The following is a 23,357-nucleotide window of genomic DNA, read 5'->3' on the forward strand; positions in this document are numbered from 1 at the left end:
AAAAAATACCCCTATGGGCTGAGTCATGGTTGACGCAGGAAGCCACCATCCCAAGGGCCTCCAATAACAAATAGTAGTTAGGCTGGAGTAGGAATACTGTCCTGATTTGTCCACTGCACAAGCGTTTTTGCGGTGACCGCAACCATTTTATATTCCAAGTAATAACAAGTATGGTTGTTTCCAGAGGAAGTGTATATCATAGTAACTCGAGGCAATATATACATCTGGTATAGACATGTTATCATGGGAAATGCTATCCATGGAATATATTACAATCATCTCTTATAAATATGTAAAATAACACATAACATTAAGTAACAATTGATAGCTTCTCTAAGAGAAGCCACCAAAACCATGAAAAAAAGTATTTTCAAAATCATATGCTTCCCTTCTTCCTGATCATGTCTCCAGAATCCAATCCCTATATTGAAGTGCAGAGAGTGATCACTGGTGATCAAATATAGGAATGTTAGTTAACTCTTGATGTAAATTAACAGGAGAGCAAGGGAAAAAGAAAAAAAAAACACTTCCCTCTATAATATACCCCTGATTTCCCTTAACTTCCTTATAAGCATCATTTGATATAAACTTTCTTATTAGTGTTAGCATAAGAGTGTCCCATCTTAAAATTGTTCTTCGTGTTAGTACCTCTTATCCAAGAATAGAAGAATATGTAAGGCTAGTTTCACACTAGCGTTTACCTGATCTGCGGCGGGCTGCGGACTTCCTCCGTGAAGCCCCGCCCTCGGCCGCACCTCCGGCGCTAGCTCCGCCTACTTCTGCATGCGGCCCGCATGTGGCCTGCGTACCTATCTTTAACATTAGGTACGCAGGTCGTGCGGCTGTATGCGGATTGTGCCGCATGCCTCGTTTTGGTGATGCGGAAAAAAAAATGCTACAGGCTGCGTCTACGCTGGTCGCCGCATCGTCAAAACGACGCATGCGGCAGCTTCCGCATACAGCTGCATGACCTGCGTACCTAATGTTAAAGATAGGTACGCAGGCCGCATGTGGGCCGCATGCAGAAGTAGGTGGAGCTAGTGGCGGAGGTGCGGCCGAGGGCGGGGCTTCATGGAGGAAGTCCGCAGCCTGCCGCAGACCAGGGAAACGATAATGTGAAACAGGCCTAAGCTAATGAAGTCCGTTTTCAGGGATTTTTCAGCCTCCAGCTTTGCCTCTGGTCTCACAGTGTGGTTTTAGGTGCTTTTCTGGTGTCTTCATTGGCTGTCCAATGCATCCTTTGGATTTGAAATCCTGTGTAGGGGATTCTTGTGGCCTGTGCGGGCTGGTAAGATGTTCAGTGTAGAGTTGAGTTTTGTGATTTTTGAAAGAGCGAAAGGTCCCATATTGGTGGTGTATATGCAAGGTTGCTAGATATCACAGTTGAAAATGGATATTTCTCCAGTGCAATGTTGAGCAGATGGTCTTAAAAGATCTGCGTTGCCTGGTCACTTCAGCAGAGAAGTCCTCAGAAAGGAGTATCAGTGTTCTTTAATCACCAGAGATTGTTTAAGTCACTGGTCGGCCTGTATTACGTCACTTTTGTAATTAAAGTCTAGGTATTTTGCTATGACTTGCCTTGGGCACCTGTTGACATCTTTGTTGGAGTCCCATTTTGCTGGGCAAGTGCGGTGCACCCTTCAATCCTTTGAACATATGATTGAACATAGGGAAAATGGACTCTGCTCACCAGCACCTACACCTTCTGAGATCCCAGGCACTGCAACAATACAACGTTCCTGCCACAGTCGACCTCCTGAAACAACGACAGTGCCTCCTGTTAACCCCCCCGGCTTCCAGTAAGCTCATATCGGATTATAAGACTCTCTCCCTTTGCCATGCAAATTTGGAGGAAAAAAGTGTGTCTTATAATCTGAAAATACGGTATATATTTTTATATGGCATGTCCTGGTCTTTGTATGTATTACATATACCCATAGATCCACTGTAAAAAATGCTTGTATAAACTGAGTTCTCAGTTTAGAGACCCAATCAGTGAAGTGAATACATTACAAACTTTTAGTAATCATTGCACTCTGACTAAGAGCAATTTGCCTAATGTGCACAGTACTTCTAATATTGGCTTCTAAGGGAGACATATTCTAGAAAAGTAAAAATGTCTACTTCTGAATGTTTCTGCTTCAAATCCTATTAATTTTATATTACTAGTCCCAACCCAAGATTTTGATGGTAAAACCTTGGCTGCACAGCAGAGCACATAAAAAATTTTTAAAATGCTTTCTAGTATAAAATATATCCCTATATACCATACAAACTGCTGGCATACTTACTGATGTATGTGCAAAAATGAATGTTGGTGTAAAAAAACGATTCAACTCTCACATCTAAAGGATGCCTTGCAATGAAGCTTCCTGAATAATAATGCATGTGACTGCTGCTTCTGTCTGCATAATAGCTCTGCTTTCGGTATAATTACCTAAATCTTTTCTCAAATTTAAATTTGAAAAGTCTAAAGTTTGCAGATCCTATGAAAGTCAAAGCTGTTTTTTCTAGTAACTGCATGTTTACCAAGTGAGATCTTCTCTCCTGAGTCTGCCGGAAGAAGGAATACGAGCAAGGCAAGTGCAGAAATCAGAACACAGGGAATAAGAAGGTTCAGTCCATAATATAATGTCCTTCGTCTCATTGTGATGGTAAATGTCACATCTGGATATGGCTCTTTACAGCATCCATAAAAACTCTCACTCCGTTTTCCTGGTACTCCTAAAGAGAAAATACATTTCTTTGTCACTTTTTCTGTAATTCCATGAAATATTAATCAGCATATTAATATAGAACTGCACCTGAAAATGTAAGCAATTTATTAGAAAGAATTACAGAGAGTTAACTAGGTTTTCCTTGCCCATGGAAAAGGGTCACTTCATTGCCCTGGGTCTAAATACCCTAACAGAAAATATATAGTTTCTGGGGTCTCCCACCCTAGCATCCGACACTAGCATGCTGCTCCAATGCAGAAAGGTAAGTCAATGAGTTAATACAGAGCTATAATAGGCAAGTGTAACTTTTGTTTAATCAGATTATTTATTTTAATATTTTTATAGAACATACCTTTCTGAATACAGCCATAGCACATATGTGAATTTTTTTCATTTTTTTTAATCATTATTTTTAATGTGGGAAAAGAAAGTGATTTGGACTTTTATGCATTTTTTTCATATTTTTTTTTACTTTTCACTGTTCTTAATAATCCCCTTAGGGGACTCGAAGCTGAGATCGTCTGACTGCTTGTACTATATACAGCAATGCCATAGCATCATGGTCTCCTTTGAAGCCAGACCACTTTATGGGTTTCAAATGAGTTTATCAATAATAATTATAATAATAATAATAATAATAATAATCTTCTATTTATATAGGGCCAACATAATATGCAGCACTGTACAGTTTTGCACACATTATCATCACTGTCCCCGATGGGGCTCACAATCTAAATTCATTATCATTATGTCTTTGGAATGTGGGAAGAAACTGGAGTACCTGGAGGAAACCCACGCAAAAACGGGGAGAATGTACAAACTCCTTGCAGATGTTGTCTTTGGTGGGATTTGAACTCAGGACTCCAGTGCTCAAGGCTGCAGTGCTAACCAGTTTTATAATGACAAGCACAGAGATCTTCAACAGACCCCTTGCTGTCATAGAAACCTATTGGCGACCTGCAATCAGGTCACGGGTGCCGATGTGCACAAAGGATGACGTGCCTCTATGTCAGTGCATGTTAAAGGCTGCTGTCAGAGTTTGACAAAGGCATTTAACAGGTTAACAATAGTGAGTAGAGCTACACTCCACGTGCAATTGTTAGAGGCAGGTCCTAACTCTAAAACACAGCCATTACCTGTATAATATGGGGTGGCTTGCGACTTGCACTGTGCATGTATGGCAAATGTCGCGAAGGGGTTAGAGAGTCAAGGGTTATACAGCTAGGGGTAAATGTCTGAAGCAAATAATGTGATATATAAAGGCCCCGTCACACATAGCGAGATCGCTAGCGAGATCGCTGCTGAGTCACAAGTTTTGTGACGCAACAGCGATCTCAGTAGCGATCTCGCTATGTGTGACACGTAGCAGCGATCAGGCCCCTGCTGTGAGATCGCTGGTCGTGTCGGAATGGCCTGGGCCATTTTTTGATCGTTGAGGTCCCGCTGACATCGCTGAATCGGCGTGTGTGACGCCGATTCAGCGATGTCTTCGCTGGTAACCAGGGTAAACATCGGGTTACTAAGCGCAGGGCCGCGCTTAGTAACCCGATGTTTTTACCCTGGTTACCATCATTAAAGTAAAAAAAACAAACGCTACATACTTACCTACCGCTGTCTGTCCCCGGCGCTGGGCTTCTCTGCTCTGGCTGTGAGCGGCGGGCAGCCGGAAAGCAGAGCACAGCGGTGACGTCACCGCTCTGCTTTCCGGCCGCTGTGCTCACAGCCAGAGCAGAGAAGCCCAGCGCCGGGGACAGAGAGCGGTAGGTAAGTATGTAGCGTTTGTTTTTTTGACTTTAACGATGGTAACCAGGGTAAACATCGGGTTACTAAGCGCGGCCCTGCGCTTAGTAACCCGATGTTTACCCTGGTTACCCGGGGACTTCGGCATCGTTGAAGACAGTTTCAACGATGCTGAAGTCTTTCCCCTGATCGTTGGTCGCTGGAGAGAGCTGTCTGTGTGACAGCTCTCCAGCGATCAAACAGCGACGCTGCAGCGATCCGGATTGTTGTCGGTAGTGTGACGGTACCTTAAGGGAGTTAGGCAAACACCTATCCTGAGATAAATTCAGACAGAAAGTCAATATAGTGATATTCATAATTCAACACATACCAACAAGATCCCACTCTCCATTAGAGATATACTCAGAAATGTCTGCTTCTTTCATCTGTAGGTCCAGGGACCAACCAGCGTAAGTCCAAGATCCAAACTTTAGTTTACATTTCTGAATATCAAAAGGAAACCAACGGACATCTATATAGCAAGAGCTCTTGAAAATTCCTGATGGATAAAACACAAATATAATTGGGTTTTACGTCAAAACCTACATAAACAAATTATTACATATCTGACTTTTAATCATACTGTATAGGCCAATGAAATCATTCCATAATAATCTAATGCTCTGAGATACAGATTAATGGTGCCTAAACCTTGGACTGCATGAATCAGAGACTGGGTTAGTTATTGCAGCTGTAACTATTTTTCTCTGAAAAGCAGCATTGATAGAAATAAAACATTCTTTTCAAAGCTAGTCAGGAGCCATTCCCCTTGGCTGACTAGGCTGAGGCTTTCCTAAGTGATTTCTCCGAGATCTCCCAGCTTTCGGTCTTTACACACGCACTTAGGTTAACACATCTGAGCACTAGTAGACACAGACAGAAAAGGGCCCCTGTGAAAGAACAATATATGGGCTCTTTGCTGCTCAAGAGCTCCTAAAAATGCAAAATTGCACCTGCATTGGCTCCCTATCCTCTTGGTTGCACTAATGATATGTTCGCCCCTTTGCCTGAGTCTATAGGAGTGGGGTGCAGAGAAGCCACCAGGAACCTACCTCTTGGATCAGTCATCCGAGAGCACATGGTACCTGGATGGCTTTTAAAATTATATTTTTTTTTTATTGAAAAATTGTTTCGGAGTAAGACCTACAGAGATGCAATAACACAGAACGTCTCTGATTCATGGTGCCTAAACCTAAAACAGGTACTTTTAATATTGCTAATGCACAAATGTATTATTGATCATCTCCAAAAAGAAGGGACACGTGCACCTCACTGTTGAAAAGAGTCTGAAAAGGTCGATTTAGTGAGTCTAAAAATGTAAATATGTAAAATTCTTAAAAGAAAATTGTCCAATTTTGTTTAGTTAACATTAAAAAAAAGCCTTCACTCAAGAAAACAGGAAGAAAAGAACAACACATTCCAAGTGCAATACTGTATTTTTTGACTGAGTTTAATGGGGCTGTTCGGGACATAAACAGTGATAATCTATACTTAGGATAGGTCATTAACATCTGATCAGTAAGTGTGCTAGACCAATTATACTGTACCAATCATATGTTCCCAGTGCCGTTGGTAGCCGAAGTGCTCAGTTGTGGAGCTGCACAGCACAACATTGTTAAAGATATAGAGGCCATGGCCGGATACTGCACATACACCCGGCATTTGAATCAGTAGAGGGCGTATGTGCTGTACTCGGCTGCAGCCATTATATTTTTTACAGAGCTGTGCAGCTCTACAACTGATGAGTGTCGCAACTTCACAGATAAGATATTGGTAACCTATTCTAAGGATAGGCCATCAATAAAAGGTCCCTGACAATCCTATTAATGTATAAAACAATTTCCATTAACCCTAAGTACCAAACAAAACTAGTCCTATGTAACATGATATTCAACCAATATAACCTCATAGCAATGAAAAATATCTGATACTCAAGAGGCATGCATTATGTATAAACCTATAAAAATTATCAAGAATACGAAGTCTTTTTTTATGGGATTAAACATAGGTAGCATGGTACAATGTGGAGCATCCCCAGGAAAATGCAAGCGGATAAAACAAATACAAAATATAATAAATCTGGATTTAAAAATTAAACTATATTAGCAATAAAAAAAATGAAACACAAATATCATTAATCCATATGGAACAAAAATTGTAAAAAAAAAAACATCTGATTTAGAAATGGTGTGCTCGTGTAGGTGCTAATATAAAGAATCATAGAATGGTAGAGTTGGATGGGACCTCCTGGGTCATCTGGTCCAACCCTCTAATCAATACAGAATTCACTAAAGCTTCCCAGACAAATGTCAATCCAACCTCTGCTCTTAGGCTTCAATTGAAGGAGAGCTGATGACCTCTCATGGCAGCCTGTTCCATTTGTTGATCATCCCATTGCTTATAATCTTTCCTTGTGCAAATGAGAATAGAGATGATCTCTCTTAAGTGTGACAGCCCTTGAAGACAGTTTTGTATTTGTAGACAGCTATTAACCCCTTAGGTACAGAGCGGAGACTCTGGAGAATTTCTGATGCTAGGGGGCACTGTAACCTTATTTCTTAGGCTGGGGTCACATTGCGTTTTGGTCAGAGCGCTAACGGACAGCGTTGCACGGCGAAATTAACGCCATGCAACGCGTCCGTTAGCGCTCCCATTGCCCGCAATGTACCAGCGCATTGCTAGCGCGTGTCATTTTCGGCACGCGCTAGCGACGCGCCGGTCTTTTGTAGCGCGCCTCGGACGCTGCTTGCAACGTCCGCGGCACGCCCGAGGTCCGTTCCCCGCTCTCGCAGATCGGGGATCTGCGAGAGCGGGGACGTTAACGCGACCCCGAAAAGCGGCCCTTTAAAAACATTGCGTTAGCGCAATCCGCTAGCGCTAGCGCTAAACGGATTGCACTAACGCAATGTGACCCTAGCCTAAGTGCCGTAAAAAGCGGCGTTGAGGAATAAGTACCCTTAACTGCCGCCGTTAAAAGGCGTATCTGTGGTTGTTAAGAGGTTAAGTATCATTTCAGTCTTCTCTTTAGCAAGTTAAACATTCCCAAATCCTCTAAACGTTCCTCATAGGACATTGCTTGCAGACTAGTCACAATTCTGGTCGCTTTTCTCTGATCTTGCTCCAGTTTGTTCATGTCTATTTTTAAGATGTGGTGTCCAGAACTGGACACAGTATTCCAGATGAGGTCTGACCAAGGAGAAGTGGAGGGAGATATTTACTAGAGATGAGCGTATGCAAATGACCTCTTCATAGAAAAAGAGGACTTGAACTCTATAGCGCCACCAATTGGAAGTAGCGATCTTACAAGTCACAATCGCTACTTCCAGTAGGTGGCGCTATAGAGTTCAAGTCCTCTTTTTCTCTGAAGGAGCAATTTGCACATTAAATTTCCCAGAGGAGCATTACACGGCGAAATAAACTTCCTTACCTTGACAAGCCAGAGCTGGTATGTCACTCTCCACAAGGAGAAACCTTACCCCTTAAACCTCAGTCCAGAGCTTCTCACCTAGCCAAATCAGTTCTCATGCTTCACACTGACGAGGGCCAACAGCCCGAAACACCGTGTCTGCGAATTGAGATACTGATTTGGCTCTTATCCTAAGTCATGTTGCAAGACTCATTAAAGGGTTGATTGTGACTTTTAGGATTGCTACTTCCAATAGGTGGCGCTATAGAGTTCAAGTCTTCTTTTTCTCTGAAGAAGCAATTTGCACATTAAATTTCCCAGAGGAGCATTACACGGCGAAATAAACCTCCTTACCTTGACAAGCTAGAGCTGGTACGTCACTCTCCACAAGGAAAAACCATACTCCTTAGATCCAGAGATGAGCGAACGATCAGAAAACATTCACAAATTTAAAATTTGGCACGCACATAGAACATTTGGATTCATGTTCGGCTTCCCGAGTATTTTTCCTCAAGATCAGCGAAATTCGGTCACAGTTCGGTAAATGATCGCTTTTCCACTAATGCTTTTGTTTTCACTAGGATAGCATTGCTGTATGATGACCAGCGGGAGGTGTTTTATGAGGGGAGGGGATGTGCCTAGGTCAGAGGAGCTGCGGAGTGTAATTTTTTTTTTTTTCTTGAACTTAAAGGGACACTGTCACCTGAATTTGGAGAGAACAATCTTCAGCCATGCAGGCGGGGTTTTCAGGTGTTTGATCCACCCTTTCCTTACCCGCTGGCTGCATGCTGGCTACAATATTGGATTGAAGTTCATTCTCTGTCCTCCGTAGTACATGCCTATACAGTGCAATCTTGCCTTGCGCAGGCGTGTACTATGGAGGACAGAGAAAGAACTTCAATCCAATATTGCAGCCTGCATGCAGCCAGCGGGTAAGGAAAGGGTGAATCAAACACCTGAAAACCCCGCCCCTATGGCTGAAGATTGTTCCCTCCAAATTCAGGTGACAGTGTCCCTTTAATGTGTATTCCAGCAGCAGAGTGCAAAAACCATCCACAACATCATGACGCAAGGGCTTCTAATTGGCTGCCAAAGTCATATGTCCCTGCACATACAAAAAGCAGACATCTTGCTTTGCTGATGCCATTTTCTCAGTGACACAGTGCAGAGAAGCTGCTCCTGCTAGAGCTGCTGCTGAAAGTGAACTTGTCAGTTACCCAGATAGGATCCTGTCCTGTGTGAAATCGATCTTCCACCATCTAACTAGACTGTGCTAAAACTCTGTTGCAAAAATCAGTGATAGTAGCAGTCACTGGGGAGCGCCAGGAAAGGGGTGAATGAGGTAAATTAAATGAATAAGCGGTCCAATGCAGCTCCAGCCATGAACCTCCAATCAAGGATAGTATCTGGGGCAACGTATAAAATGGCCAAAGGAGCCCAAAGAACACAAGGACAAGGTAGTAATTTCTTAAAGCAAATTGCCACCTGATGAAGATGGTTTACCGTTGAAATGTGTTGTGGGCTTAAGAAATTACTACCTTGTCCTTGTGTTCTTTGCACTCCTTTGACCATTTTATACATCGTCCCAAAACTGTGTTACAGTCTCAGGAAGTCCCATTTCCTAATCAAAATCGATTGGGCAAAAACTGAGTTGCAGTGAGGAAACAAAAGGCCAGATTTCTTCTTAAAATTGTTAGGTCTAATATAGGGGTTTAGCCAGGAGGCCCTATTTGCTAATCTAAATCATTTGGGATAAAACTGTGTTGTAGTGAGGAATCAGAAGGCTACATTTTCTCTTAAAAATCATTTGGCCTAATATAGGGTGTCACGTACCCACTTCTCAGCACGCGACTTGGGGTTGCGCCTGCAAGGGTTAATCTATCTCCCCTTTCCCAGTCCAGCATACCTTCTCTGTCCTATGCTGTAATGGGAGCATAAATCACACACCGACCCAGGCCACACACCCGCTCATACACGCTGCCACCACTCACCGAACACACGGGCGATGAGTCCCGGAAATATTACTACTACTGACTGCCAATCATGAGGATCAAACAATTTAAGCCTATTGATTCTTTGGAACATACAAGGTTCAACTTGTTAAAGTTTTATGCTTTAATACAAAAAGGTACAGTGCTTGCAATAAAGAAAAAAGGTATAAAAATATGGCAATAAAAAGACATACAAATATGCAAAACAGTTATAAAATAAACATTAGAAAACTTACAGAAATTGCTAACTTTGTAGTCTGTTTTCGGCTCCCTGGGGGGGGTGAATATGGACTGGAACACCTCAGCTAGACTGCCCCTCAATCTGTAAACACGATTCTATGTATACAAGCCTAATTTATAGAGTTACTCTGGAGGTCAAATTTCTAGACCAGCCTCTCATGTTAATATTAAATTTGCTTGTTTTTGATTGGACCATGGCCGCTCCCCCAATGAATAAATTAATTTCCTCTTAAATTCTCTGTGTAAGTTTCTCACAGATAGTGTCAGGCTGTAATTGACATCTCTCTTCAAAAGAGCTAGAAGGTGTGAAATATTTCCCCTTCTCCCTGGTTTCCAGCAGACCCCCTGTTGAGATTAGAGACAGTAGACTGCTTGCCCAGGATACCATATGCTGTGACCTTTGTGAGACCTGCAGTTTCAGGGCAGATGTTAAACTACTGCTGGTCACACATATAAACTTATACATATTTCACTACATACATACCATATATACCTATACATATTTCTCTACACCTCCTTTCTTATGAACGTGCATGGGGGTTGACTTACAGTTCAGCTCCTGAGCCCGTATTTGGTTCCGCCCCATCTTGGCGAGATAGGCCATCAGCGTTGCCATGATCGATTACTTTCTTAGGCCGAATTATAAAATCATATTGCTGTAATATCAGACTCCATGTAAGCAAATTCCCGTTGTCCCCAACTACTCTGTTGAGCCAACTCAATGGGTTATGATCTGTGATCACGGTGAAGTTGCGCCCATAGAGGTATGGTTGCAGCTTTTGCAGAGCCCACACAATTGACAAACATTCCTTCTCAATGGTGGCATAAGCCACTTCTCTAGGAAGGAGTTTCCTGCTTAGGTAAAGAATTGGGTTAGCATTTAATGTGGTCCTTTTTTTTTTTTTTTTATACTCTTTATACATTCAGGAGGCCATAATGGCAAAACGTAAATAAAATACGAAGATTAGGACTGCCCCATTATGAGATTGCCGTGAAGTGGCGGGGTAGCTCAAAGAATTGATCAATTGTTTGCTAAATGTCTCATATTTGAAATACAGTTAGAATTTATGTGCAATTGCACTTCAGTTATTGCATTCTGACCATAAACAGTGCTGGCTTCTTCCCTTTTTTTTTGCAAAGAATTGGGTGCTCCTCACCTTGTGGGTTCACCTGGCTGAGAACCGCACATAGCCCATAGGTGCTGCCATCTGTCTGCACTACAAACCTGCGAGTGAAATCTGGGGCCTGAAGGATGGGTGAACTAACCAGTGCCGACTTTAGGGCAGAAAATGATTCCTCACACTGAGGACTCCAGGAGACAATTTTGGGAAGTTTTCTCCTGGTCAAATCAGTTAACGGTTTGGCCAGAGAACTGCAGTTTGGTACAAACCTCCTACAGTAGCCAGCTGTACCCAGGAAGGACAGTACCTGTAGTCTACAGAGAACCAGGTAGTATGGTCCTTTTTGGGGAAAAGAACCACAGGCGAGGCCCAGGCACTCTGGGATTTTTGTATTAACCCTCCGTCACATACAATATTCGGACTAACGAGTTCACATACAATGTGCCTGTCAGGCGCCTGCTGGAAAAATACCTATAATATCTAATGTTTGCAATTTCAGTGCTCTAAAAGTGATCAGTGACCTTCATAGGGATGTAATAAAAGAGACTACACATAATCAGTTGCAAAAAAAACCATTTACTTAACATAAAACTAACAACTATGAAATACAAACTTTTCAAAACTCCCGCCAAATAGTCCCCAGTTCGACTCTCTCAAAAAAATGTACAAAGAAAATTTTTGAACACAAACTTAATTTTAAGGTACCTTAAGTACTATTAAAAACATATTCAATCAGAAGTAGATGCTGAGGTTTCCCCAGAAAAGTCACACTTGCAGAGCAAATAGCAAGAATTACACACCATTTTTGCATGTGTCAGACAAATTGCTTTATGACATTTGAGACATTCATAATTTGAAAGCCTTCTGGTTCCGCTTTCCGTTTGGCAGGTGGTGCATCGCCTTCTTTTGTGAGGTGGTGCAGATGGTGACTTTTCACCATCATCTTCTGGGCGGAACCTTTTGAGCTGAACTTGAAGGCGAGAGGGGATGCCGATTGTTTTCACGCTTCTCCTGCGTAGCTCTCCAAGTACTAGTTCATGGGCCAATTTTTTCAGATACAATCGTCTACGGAGTGGTTCAAGCTTGTTTTCAAGATAAATTACTTGTGAATTTATACCACCCAAATTCAACATAGCAAAAAATATGACCATTGGCCAGCGTTTGATGTTTCTGCTGACGTTGAAAGTGGAGCACATCTGATCTGCTGTATCCACACCCCCTTTGGTGGCATTGTAAAATGTAATTATCTCCGGTTTTTTTTCTGCCCCAGTCCCAGGATCGATGGCAGCATCATCATGAAGTGTTGATAGAAGAAGTACGATTTTTTTGGCATGTGGTACATAGGAAACTAAAGCCTTTCCATTATGGAATGCAAACATACTGCTGTACTGTTGTCTCTCTTTCACACTTACAAACTGTGGCGGCAATTCCCTTTTGTTTTTTCTTACAGTTCCCACATATGACAGCTTCTGAATTTTCAGATAATCAATCAGATCACAACTTGTAAACCAATTGTCAGCTGTAATATTGCGACCCGATCCAAATAAGGGTTCAGCCAGTCTTTTTACAACATCAATGGGTTTGTTGCTCACACAGTAAGGACCTTCTGGTTGTTTTCCTGCATAAACTTCCAGGTTGTAAGTGTAGGTCTTACTGGCATCAACAAGGGCATACATTTTTATTCCATATTTGTTTGGCTTTGATGGAATATATAGACGAAAGGCACATCTACCACGAAAACCAGGGAGCATTTCGTCAATAGTGAGATTCTCTCCAGGGTAATAACTTTGTTTACAGTTTGCAACAAATCTTTGAAATATATCACAAATTGGAGCAAGTCGGTCATGTGTTTTGCGTTCGGTTCGGGTAGTTCTGTCGTCAAACCGAAGGCAACGAATTAGAATCTTGAATCTGTTTATGGACATAACAAGGCTAAATTTTTCAACTCCATCCCCATCTTTACCCCAAAGTTCCTCCAAACTTTGTCTATTTGCCCTATAAGCTCCTGCAAGGTACAGTAATCCAAAAAAAGCACGCAGTTCTATTTCATCTGTGGGCTTGATGGTTCTGTTGCAGATGTACTTGTCCTTTATAATGTCTATATATTGGTTGGTATATGTGACAATAGAGTCCAGAATGTCATCTGTAAATATACTGTTCCAGCATTCAACTGCAGTTTTTGCATTACGTGCAGTTCCTATTACTGCAGGAAGGTGAGTAATAATGTTTAAAGGTTCCCTACGTTTTTTCTGGAATGGCTTCTTGTTCCATTTAGTATTTTTATCTTTTCCAATATAATATGATCCAACTTCTTCATCCTCACCACTGTCACCATCTTGCTCTGTTTCAGAATCCTGGACACATTCTTCCACCTCATCATGAGAATCAATCTCACTTTCCTCTCCTAAATCCTCATTCAGTGTGAGGTCTCTATCATCTAACAGCATGTTTGTTACTTCCTCAACATCAAGTTGTTTGGATAAATTGTACATTTTCCTCTCCATTTCAGCAGATAATCTGAAGCAAGAGAAGGAATATGTTAGGGAACTACTGTATATGCCTGAGCAGCACACTTTCTTTTATAAAATCTCCCTTATTTCTATGAAATATCCTCACATTTTGTGCTATACATTCATAAAACAAGCTAAATAAACTATTGTGATGAATAAAAACATAAAATACCAACCTTACTGAATGTGACGTATTCACATACAATGAGCCTGAGAGATCTGTGCAGCTATATCCTCTCCCCTGAAGCTCTGAAATCCAACTGTGATATCAGGTTTCACAGACCTTCAAGAGACAGGAGACTACCTGGAGGGAGGGGGTTTCCTCACAATCTGGTGAGGAAGGAGAAATGAAAGTAAAAGAGAAGCGCCTGTCAGATCAGTTGTATGTGACGGAGGGTTAACTTGAGGTTCAGCATCTCCTCTACCTGTTCCCTCATGTGTGCCTACACCTCTGCTGACACCTGGTATGCAGACTGCCATACTAGGGGATTAGTACCAGTGTCTACATGGTGAGTTGCTAAGTGCGTCCTCCGAGGCTCCCCTGTGAAGACTTCGGTGAACTTGCCGAGCACCCCAATCAGCTCAGACTTCTGACTGTGGGATAGCTCAGGGATAAACTCTGCTTATTCTAGAGACTCCATGAACTGAGTCCCAGCCCCCACATTTAATAACAGATCAGCCTCCCCCTCTTCAGGCAGGCTACAGACAGGTAATACACAGGTCTCCCTGTCATGATGAGCCTTCAACATGTTTACATGAAATACTTTCTGATGCTTTGCATGCTCATCTAGTGTCACCACATAATTAACATCATTTATCTGCTTGTGTACAGTGTATGTTCCCTCCCATACGGCCTGTAATTTATTCTGTAGCATAGGGACCAACACCCAAACCTTCTGCCCATCCTCGTAAGCCCTCAGTCTTGCATTACTGTCGTACCAGAGCTTCTGGTTGATTTGGGCCTGGGTCATGTTCTCATGGGCCAGGTTGCTCAGTTTTTGCATTCTTTCTCTGAGCCGCAATACATATTCAACCACTCAGACTCCCGTAGTTTTGGGGTCGTCCTCCCAATAGTCCTTAATAAAATCAAGTGGCCCCCTGACCCTCCTCCCATAAACCAGTTCAAAGGGGGAGAATCCTGTAGACGCCTGGGGTATCTCTCTGTACGCAAACAACAGGTGGGGATATACCGCTCCCAGTCTCTCCCTTCAGTCTCCACCAGCATTTTCAGCACTTGTTTTAATGTTCCGTTAAAACGCTTGCAGAGTCCATTGGTTTGAGAATGATAGGCGCTGGCCATAAAATGCTGCACTTGTATTTTCTCGCAGAGGCTTTCCATCAGATCGGACATGAACTGGGTTCCCCTGATCGGTTAACATTTTCCTCGGGAAACCCACACGAGAGAAAACAGTAAAGCATCCACCACTTTGTCTGCTCGGATGGAGGACAGTGCCACAGGGTATCATGTAGCATAGTCCACCACTGTGAGGATGTACTTTTTGCCAGAGCTGCTAGGGATTGCAAGTGGCCCTATGATATCCACAGCCACTCACTGGAAAGGCTCATCGATCACAGGCAGTGGTATCAATGGAGCTTTCTGGACGTTCCCAGACTTCCCAACTCTGATAAACTACACATGATCGACAGTAATTGGCAATATCGGTCACCATCATGGGCCAATAGAAGTTATGTGTCAGGCGAGCTTTAGTCTTTTGTATTCCAAGGTGTCCGGCCAGAGGAATTTCATGAGCAATTCTCAATAATTGTTCCCTAAGTACATAAGGAACGACCAGCCGCTTTTCACAGTCCCAAGGTTTGGTAGTATCTGTAGGGAGAGTCTCTTAATACAGTCTGCCTTTGTCCCAGTATACTCTCTCTTTGTCAGGAGAAGCAGGGGGCTGGCCTGCAAGACATCTGAGTGTCTCCAAACTGACATCTGTCGGCAGGGCCTCCTGGAAGCTCTGACTGTCAGTCTGCAGGCCCTGGCCTAGTGTGAATGCCAGGCCCTGGTCTGAAGCTAAGTCTTCAGTGTCGGTTATCAGGGATCTTGTTGAGTCTGCCATGTGAGGAGGCTCCAGGGCCACAGTATGGGCCTCCTATTCTGGCAGTTCTGTTTGAGACTCATCCTCGAATCTCTGGGGTTGAGTCTGAGCAGCAGCCTGACTCCAGGTCACAGCTGCCATATACATACAGTCCTGTGCAGTGGTACATTCTCCCTCCTCGCACGTGATCTCAGGTGGGTCACTTGCTTCCACCTTCTCTGTAGCATTTACTTGCAGGGGAGAAATATAGTGGGACACCATCCTCCCCAGGTCCGTGTCTAGCAACACATTGGTGGAAATAGCCTCTGATACTCCCACTTCTCTCAGTCCTTTCCCTGCTCCCCAGTCCAGGTACACATGGGCCATGGGAATGGCAGGGCTGACCCCTCCAATCCCAGTTATAGACGTAGTCTTTCCTGGTATGATATAGACAGGGGTTACCAATGATGGACGCATCTGGAACAGTGTCTCTGAGACTAATGGTGACTTTATTTCCAGCAGTGACAGGTTGACAGTTCTCATTAGCTCTCGCATTAGAGCCGGCCACAAAGAGAACAGACAGTGGGGACACAGACAGCTTTGTGGCTGTAGTTGGACCTTTCTCTCTATCAGGGCAGACAGCGCTAACATGTCCCACTTTGTTGCAGGAGAAGCACTGGCATGCATGTCTATTCCCCAGGACCCCATAGGAGGTGAGCTTGGGCAGCACTGGTGATTGGCTGGCAGAAGGAGAAGGTTCCCCGTTTGGCTAACCTCCCTTCCAGCTGAATTCTGATGGCTTCCGCACCTCATGTATCCTGTTAGCCACATAACAGTCTGCAAACTTTGCAACCTGATCTTCAATTTGAGGCTCCCAATCACACACAAATTGTCGTACATCCGTGGGGCACATGTGAAGAAATTGATCCTTGACCATAAGATCTGTTAAGTCTTCAAAACTGTTAGCAGAAAGTCCCCTGATCCATTGGTGGAACGTGGTCCTCAAGGTGCTCACAACATCCACATAGCTGTCAGTTGATCCACATTGAAGGTTCCGGAGCTTTCTCCGATACATTTCTCATGTTAGGTTGTATTTCCTGATTAGGGCCTCTTTTATGGCCTCATAGTTCCCATGTAGCTCTGGTGGGAGGCCAGCAAAAACATCCAGGGCTTTGCCTCTCAACCTTGGGTTAAAAACTGCGCCCACTGCTCACGGGGTAGATGGTATTGCCTGCAGGTTTTTTCAAACCCCCGAAGGAAAATATCCAAGTCCGTATCCTTCTCCATCACAGGGAAGTTTTCCAGATGGGCCTCCTTGGATTTATGTCCTGGCAGGGGGTTAGCTGAAAACTGATACCCCTCTCTATTTGAGCCATCTGAAGTTGGAAAGCTCTCTCCTCCCGGCGTTCTGCAGCAGCCTCTCAGTACTGTAGAATAAGCGGCAGGCACAGATTGGGATCACTTGTTCCCAGCTCTTGTAATGCCATTTGTAAAGTAAAGTCAATAGGCTCCTCAGCACTGGCATTGCTGGCACCTCCATCAGGTTTCGCCGGTGCAAGAGCTGGCATTGCTGGGTCTCTCTGAGTTGGACTCTCTCCTTGGCCAGATGCCTCAGCACTTTGCTCTAAGTCCTGCTTGACCAAGGCGCGTATCAGCAGTTCCTTGAATTTTTCAGAATTCTCTATTCCTCTCTGCTCACAGAGGTCGCTCAGAACCTCTTTGCTCTGCTTCTTGTACTGGGCTGCCATATCGATGAATGCCAAATAAAAGATAGAAAAGAAAAACGGGGAAGGGAAACTGTTTGCAAGTATGTCTCAGTAAGCACTGAGTTGAACCTTGTAGAACTGGTGCACTCCTCGCAAGGATACCAATTCATTAGTACTGAAAATAATTGCTTAAACCATGCACTAATACTCTATTAAAAATATTCTATCCCACCGCTGCCACTAATTTTCATTTACCCACTTCTCAGCACGAGATTTGGGGATGCGCCTGCAAGGGTTTATCTATCTCCCCTCTCTCAGTCCAGCATTCAACCTCTAAATGATTGTGTTAGACCGCACCCAATACTGACACCATCTCCATGGACATCAGGGCGCTCGTCCACACCAGGGAGTCCGTCCCAGCAAGAGAGTCCACAATCGAAGTATAAAAAGGACAGCGCCACACCAGGAAGTGACAGACAGTAACTTTCTTTATTCTGCCTCCTGCGGCGACGTTTCGGTCCGTGGACCTTTTTCAAGCTTGAAAAAGGTCCACGGACCGAAACGTCGCCACAGGAGGCAGAATAAAGAAAGTTACTGTCTATCACTTCCTGGTGTGGCGCTGTCCTTTTTAAACTTCGATTGTCAGCATTCAACCTCTGTCTATGCTGTAATGGGAGCATAAATCACACACTGACCCAGGCCACACACCCACTCTTACACCCTGCCACCATTCACCAAATACCCGGGCGATGAGTTCCAGAAATATTACTACTACTGTCTGCCAATCATAAGGATCAAACACTTTAAGGCTATTGATTCTTTAGAACATACAAGGTTCAACTGTTAAAGTTTTATGCTTTAATATAAAGAGGTACAGTGCTTACAATAAAGAAAAAGGTATAAAAATATGGTAATAAAAAAACATACAAATATGCAAAACAGTAAATAAAATAAAATAAACAGGAGAAAGCTTACAGAAATAGCTAACTTTGTAGTCTGCTTTCTGCTCCCTGAGGTGGGGTGAATATGGACTGGAACACATCAGCTAGGCTGCCTGTTGTGAATTCTGCTCTTGGGTTCCCTCCAGTGGTTGTAGGTGGGAAGGCAGTTTTCCATTCATCACCCTGTTTAATACGAACAAGATTATAAGCCCCCCGAAGGTCAATCTTAATAAACCAACTAGCTCCCTTAATCCTAGCAAACAAATCAGAAAGCAAAGGTAAAGGGTATTGAAACTTGACCATGATCTTATTCAAGAGGCGATAATCAATACAGGGTCTTAAGGAACCATCTTTTTTAGCAACAAAAAAGAACCCCGTTCCCATTGGTGAAGAAGATGGCCGAATATGCCCTTTCTCCAAAGACTCCTTAATATAGCTCCGCATGGCGGCATGTTCAGGTACAGACAGGTTGAAAAGTCGGCCCTTAGGAAACTTACAGCCTGGAATCAAGTCAATAGCACAATCGCAGTCCCTGTGCGGTGGAAGGAAACTGGACTTGGGCTCATCGAATACATCCTGAAAATCAGACAAAAACTCCGGAATTTCAGAAGAAGAAGACGGGGCGATAGACATCAGAGGCACATCATTATGAACCCCCTGAAAACCCCAACTAGTCACAGACATGGACTTCCAATCCAACACAGGATTATGTACCTGTAACCAGGGAAAACCCAGCACGATAGCATCATGCAAATTATGCAACACCAGAAATCGACAATCTTCCTGATGGGCTGGCGCCGTGCGCATGGTCACCTGTGTCCAAAACTGGGGCTTATTTTTAGCCAAGGGTGTAGCATCAATGCACCTTAAAGGAATAGGGTTCTGCAAAGGCTGCCAGGGAAAACCACAACGCCTAGCAAAGTCAAAGTCCATTAAGTTCAAGGCAGTGCCTGAATCCACAAACGCCATGACAGAAAATGATGACAATGAACAGATCAAGGACACAGATAACAGAAATTTAGGTTGTACAGTACTGATGGTAAATGAACTGGCGATCCTCTTTGTCCGCTTAGGACAGACTGAAATGACATGGGAAGCGTCGCCACAATAATAACACAACCTATTGAGACGTCTGAAACCTTGTTGTTCTGTTTTAGACAGAATCCTATCACACTGCATAGGCTCAGGAATTTGCTCTGAGGATAACGCCATAGCGCGCACAGTTCTGCGCTCCTGCAAGCGCCGGTCAATCTGAATGGCCAGAGACATAGAATCACTCAGATTGGAGGGTGTGGGAAACCCCACCATAACATCTTTAACGGATTCAGAAAGACCCTTTCTGCAAATTGCCGCCAAAGCATCATTATTCCATGTAGTCAACACAGACCATTTTCTGAATTTCTGACAATATAATTCAGCCGCCTCTTGCCCCTGAGACAGGGCCAACAAGGTCTTCTCAGCTTGATCCACAGAATTAGGTTCATCATATAATAATCCTAACAACTGAAAGGAGTCTACTTTAAGCAAAGAAGGATCCCCAGATTCCAGGGAAAATGCCCAATCCGGTGGATCACCACGCAGCAGGGAGATGATGATTTTAACTTGTTGAATGGAATCACCAGAGGATTGAGGTTTCAATGCAAAAAACAGTTTACAGTTGTTTTAAAAACTCAAAAATTTGGACCTGTCACCAAAAAACAAATCAGGAGTAGGAATCTTCGGTTCTAAAGCAGGAGTTTGAACAATATAATCAGAAATACCCTGTATCCTAGCAGCAAGCTGGTCTACACGAGAAGCTAATTCCTGAACACTCATGCTAGCACAAGGCTCTTCAGCCACCCAGAGATAAAGAGGGAGGAGAAGACAAAACAGAGTTAAGAAAAAAAATGGCTCAAGACCTTTCCTCCCTTCTTCTGAGATGCATTTAACTCATTGTTGGCCAGTTGTACTGTTATGATCAGGTGGCCTTGGAGCAGCATGAAAACCTTCTCTGGAGTAGGTGGTAACTTATACTGACCGCAAACCCTGATCCAATCACCGCAACTAGAAGTAGCCGTGGGGTGTACCTAACAAAACCTAGACACCTCGACACAGCCTGAGGACTACATACCCCTAAAGATGGAAATAGGAAAACTATCTTGCCTCAGAATAGACCCCCAAAGGATAGGCAGCCCCCCACAAATATTGACTGTGAGTTGGAGAGGAAAAGACACACGCAGGCAGAAAACAGGCTTAGCAAAGGAGGCCACTTCTAGCTAGATAGAAAAGGACAGGACAGAGTTCTGTGTGGTCAGTAATAAAACCCTTCCAAAATATCCACAGCAGAAAATACAAAAACTCCACCATCTAACTAAAGACGTGGAGAGTATAACTGCAACTCCAGAGAATCCAACCAGACTGAGAAAAACAGCTGACACAGTCTAAGCTGGGCAAATGGAAAAAAAGATCAGCACTGAAAATAAGCACACAGCAAGTGTGCTTCAGAAAAAGAAACAGACACTTATCTTTGCTGAACTGGCAGCTAAGCAGGTGAGGCCAGGCAGAGATCCAATACTTCCAAAGAAACATTGACAACTGGCAAGGGCTAATGAATCCTGCACACTTAAATATCCCAGTCAGAACAGCAATTAGCTGATACACCTGGCTAGTGCTGTGACTCAGAGACAACTGCATTCCCACCTACAACCACTGGAGGGAACCCAAGAGCAGAATTCACAACAGCTGCCCCTCAATCTGTGAACATGATTCTATGTATACAAGCCTAACTTATAGAGTTACTCTGGAGGTCAAATTTCTAGACCAGCCTCTCATGTTAATATTATAATTGCTTGTTTTTGATTGGACCATGGCCGCTCCCCCAATGGATATATTATTTCTCTTAAATTCTCTGTGTAAGTTTCTCACAGATAGTGTCAGGCTGTAATTGACATCTCTCTTCAAAAGAGCTATAAGGTGTGAAATGTTTCCCCTTCTTCCTGGTTCCCAGCAGACACACTGTCGCGATTGGAGACAGTAGACTGCTTGCTCAGGATACCATATGTTGTGACCTTGGTGAGACCTGCAGTTTCAGGGCAGATATTAAACTACTGCCTGTCACACATACTGTATAAACGTATACATATTTCACTACATGCATACTGTATATACAGTTATATGAAAAAGTGTGGGCACCCCTATTAATGTTAAGCTTAATGTTTTATAAAAATTGTGTTTTTTGCAACAGCTATTTCAGTTTCATATATCTAATAACTGTTGGACACAGTAATGTTTCTGCCTTGAAATGAGGTTTATTGTACTAACAGAAAATGTTCAATCTGCATTAAAACAAAATTTGACAGGTGCATAAGTATGGGCACCCTTATCATTTTCTTGTTTTAAATACTCCTACCTACTTTTTGCTGACTTACTAAAGCACTTTTTTTGGTTTTCTAACCTCATTGAGCTTTGAACTTCATAGCCAGGTGTATGCAATCATGAGAAAAGCTACTTAAAGTGGCCACTTGTAAGTTGTTCTCCTGTTTAAATCTCCTCTGAAGAGTGGCATCATGGGCTCCTCAAAACAACTGTCTAATGATCTGAAAACAAAGAATATTCAACGTAGTTGTTCAGGGGAAGGATACAAAAAGCTGTCTCAGAGATTTAACCTTTCAATTTCCACTGTGAGGAACATAGTAAGAAATGGAAGAACACAGGTACAGTTCTTGTTAAGGCCAGAAGTGGCAGGCCAAGAAAAACATCAGAAAGGCAGAGAAGAAGAATGGTGAGATCAGTCAAGGACAATCCTCAGACCACCTCAAGAGAGCTGCAGCATCAACTTGCTGCAGATGGTGTCACTGTGCATCGGTCAACTATACAACGCACTTTGCACAAGGAGAAGCTGTATGGGAGAGTGATGCGAAAGAAGCCGCTTCTGCAAGCACGCCACAAACAGAGTCGGCTGATGTATGCAAAAGCACATTTGGAGAAGCCAATTTCTTTTTGGAAAAAGGTCCTGTGGACTGATGAAACCAATATTGAGTTGGTTGGTCATACAAAAAGGCGTTATGCATTGTCGGCCAAAAAATGCAGCATTCCAAGAAAAACACTTGCTACCCACTGTAAAATTTGGTGGAGGTTCCATCATGCTTTGGGGCTGTGTGGCCAATGCCGGCATCGGGAATCTTGTTAAAGTTGAGGGACGCATGGATTCCTCTCAGTATCAGCAGATTCTTGACAATGTTCATGAATCAGTGAGAAAGTTGAAGTTACGCAGGGGATGGATCTTTCAGCAAGACAATGATCCAAAACACTGCTCCAAATCTACTCAGGCATTCATGCAGAGGAACAATTACACTGTTCTGGAATGGCCATCCCAGTCCCCAGACCTGAATATCATTGAACATCTGTGGGATCATTTGAAGAGGGCTGTCCATGCTCGGCGACCATCAAACTTAACTGAACTGGAATTGTTTTGTAAAGAGGAATGGTCAAAAATACCTTCATCCAGGATCCAGGAACTCATTAAAAGCTACAGGATGCGACTAGAGGCTGTTATTTTTGCAAAAGAAGGATCTACTAAATATTAATGTCACTTTTCTGGTGGGGTGCCCATACTTATGAACATGTCAAATTTAGTTTGAATGCAGATTGCACATTTTCTGTTAGTATGATAAACCTCATTTTAACCCCTTCCCGACCTGTGACACAGCGTATGCGTCATGAAAGTCGGTGCCAATCCGACCTGTGACGCATATGCTGTGTCACAGAATGATGGCATCCCTGCAGATCCGGTGAAAGGGTTAACTCCCATTTCACCCGATCTGCAGGGACAGGGGGAGTGGTAGTTTAGCCCCCCCCCCCCGTGGCTACGATCGCTCTGATTGGCTGTTGAAAGTGAAACTGCCAATCAGAGCGATTTGTAATATTTCACCTATTATAACTGGTGA

At 43.3% G+C, this 23,357-nt stretch overlaps 1 protein-coding gene across 1 annotated transcript in view; it reads right to left on the reverse strand.

Moving 5' to 3' along the window:
• CHRNA7 (cholinergic receptor nicotinic alpha 7 subunit) overlaps window positions 1-23,357 on the reverse strand; it is a 622,924-nt gene that overhangs the window by 45,427 nt on the left and 554,140 nt on the right. Inside the window, exons 6-7 of the mRNA XM_069765888.1 lie at window positions 4,828-4,995; window positions 2,530-2,724 (exon numbers count right to left, since the gene is read on the reverse strand). Coding sequence (XP_069621989.1) covers window positions 2,530-2,724; window positions 4,828-4,995 — 363 coding nt within the window. The remainder of the gene's footprint in view (window positions 1-2,529; window positions 2,725-4,827; window positions 4,996-23,357) is intronic.

The sequence above is a fragment of the Ranitomeya imitator genome, chromosome 4 (assembly GCF_032444005.1).
Source record: "Ranitomeya imitator isolate aRanImi1 chromosome 4, aRanImi1.pri, whole genome shotgun sequence".
NCBI classification, from domain to species: Eukaryota; Metazoa; Chordata; class Amphibia; order Anura; family Dendrobatidae; genus Ranitomeya; species Ranitomeya imitator.